Here is a 2,247-nt window from a genome sequence, read left to right as displayed (position 1 = left end):
GACATGAAACTACTCCAGTTAGCTCAATCATGTTGTAACTAAGACATCCGCTGGAAAAAATATTTTCTTCACGGATGAGCACACGTTTGATAAAACGGAGTTAAATCTCTCGGCATCCATTTTCAAGCTCTCTGTGTGTTTGTTTCCTTGCAGACGAGAAAAGGCGGAACGCACATTTCCGAGAAGGCGTGTCCTTTTCAAAAATGCAGGAGGCGTTGCTTTGTTGCCGGCCGTTTTCGCCGGTGTGTTAAACACACTTTAGAAAGGAGTGTCCCCAGACTATCAGAAGGCGGAGATCTCTGATTGTCTGGTGGCGAGACTACTTTGTGTGAGGAGGAACAGGAGGAGCACTGCCAGAGCCCTACAACATAATCTCCAGCAGGCTACTGGTGTGCATGTTTCTGACCACACTGTCAGGAACAGACTCCATGAGGGTGGCATGAGGGCCCCACGTCCTCTAGTGGGACCTGTGCTCACAGCCCAGCACCGTGCAGCTCCATCATTCACCAGAGAACACCAGAACTGAAGGGGCCACCAATCCAAGCCTCATTTATGCAGTTGGATGATCTGTACTGACACAGACACTTGAATTTTATGAAAACATTACAGGTTAAAAACTTCCGCTTGTAAGTAGCACACCCTGAACTGCCTGGGCACATGTGTGTTTAAACTCTGCTCAGGCAGAGCTTGTACACATGTATCTAAAGCACTGATCATCCAACAGGATACATGAGACTTGGATTATTCTGCACAAATTGTGTGAGAGTTTATGAACGATATAGTTTTGCTGTTGTTATAAGTTAAGCTATTTACTCCTATTCTGGATTCTTCGTTCACCGTGGAGGCGTGAGAGGAAAACAAAGTTGTTGTTTTTTACCAGTTCAGCCTAACAAGTGGTGACTACTTGATATACAAATGGACATTTTGCAGGTGAAGTTTTCTTTAAGCTCCGATCACACAGAAAGCGCCTTTGCAGCTGGAGGCGCCTTTTTCTAACAGTTTTTAATGAGAATGGTCCAGCCTCTTTTTTAGGGTCTCATGTACCCACACAGATCTCTGTTTATCTGCTGACAGCCTCTCACCCTCAACCAGAGCTACAGACAGTACCCTCTGCCTCAACATGGCAGCAGCTACACACTGATTACTGCAGGATACAGAAACAGTAGATTGATCACACAGGAAGGTTAGGGTGAGGAGGTGATGGGCTGGTTGCCTGGCAACAATCAAAAGGTGCAGCAAGTTTTTTTTTTTCACTTGTGGCATTCAGTGTTTCAAAGAAAAAGGCGGTGCCATGCGCCTCGCTATGTACAACCTGCAAAACATTTTGTGTGATCGAAGCCTGAAGGAGCTTTTTGCTCCAAGAAACAATGTGGAACATCCCATAATATAACGAAACATCCTATGATAATAACATGCAAGGTGAAGAGTCTGTGAAATGTCTCACCTGATCCAATCAGAGGACTGAACAGCCAGCTGACACATGGTGAGACGATGTCTGCTGGGAACTAAACCCTGCACACACACACACACACACACACACAGGGTTAGGGTTAGGACGCTGCAGCCGTGATGTGATGTCAGATTCAGACTGAGGTCAGCTGTCAGGTGGTGGCTCCGTTCATTCCCTGACAGTTTGTCCACTGTTCCTCTGTCTCTGTGTGTTTTTGCTTGTGAGCCTCTGTTACCTCACCTGTGGTGTGTTTACCTGCCTGTGAGCCCAGGTGTACCTTCACCATGACAATAAGTCATTGAACTCTTCTTCTCTGCCTGCAGTGTCTGCGTTTCCATTCAGATATAATAATAATATCATTTATAACATTCAGGTGAATCAGTGATTACAGATAAACAAAGTATTCCAACTAGAAAAACACTCGGAGATTAAAGACTCGGATTTCCCGCCATTTCATTGTTTTATCCACTTCGCTTCAACCGATCACCACCACAATTTTATCATCTCTTCCTTGTCCCATTATCAACTTTTCCTGATAATTTCATCAAAATCCGTTCAGAACTTTTTGAGTTATTTTGCAGACAAACAAACAAACAAACAAACAAACAAACGCTGGCGAAAACATGAATATAACCTGCCCAGATAGCACACATACATCTGGCCGACGTCGGCCTGAGGACTACACATCGGCCCTGAATTTATAACGTCTGACAAGCGTCGGCCGCATGGGCGGATATCTTTAAATTTAATACTCTTTTGTCCCAGCTCATCAAACGTCTCTGTTACGTCGGCTTTGG

At 44.9% G+C, this 2,247-nt stretch overlaps 1 protein-coding gene across 1 annotated transcript in view; it reads right to left on the bottom strand.

Annotated features, from left to right (window-relative positions):
* Nucleotides 1–2,247, bottom strand: part of nmnat2 (nicotinamide nucleotide adenylyltransferase 2) — a 20,852-nt gene that overhangs the window by 7,566 nt on the left and 11,039 nt on the right. The window contains exon 3 of the mRNA XM_050074464.1: nucleotides 1,445–1,512. Within this exon, the coding sequence (XP_049930421.1) occupies nucleotides 1,445–1,512 (68 nt within the window). The remainder of the gene's footprint in view (nucleotides 1–1,444; nucleotides 1,513–2,247) is intronic.

The sequence above is a fragment of the Epinephelus moara genome, chromosome 21, assembly GCF_006386435.1.
Source record: "Epinephelus moara isolate mb chromosome 21, YSFRI_EMoa_1.0, whole genome shotgun sequence".
NCBI lineage: Eukaryota > Metazoa > Chordata > Actinopteri > Perciformes > Serranidae > Epinephelus > Epinephelus moara.
The sequence above is the reverse complement of the archived record's forward strand: the minus strand, read 5'-3'. Positions and strand labels throughout refer to the sequence as shown.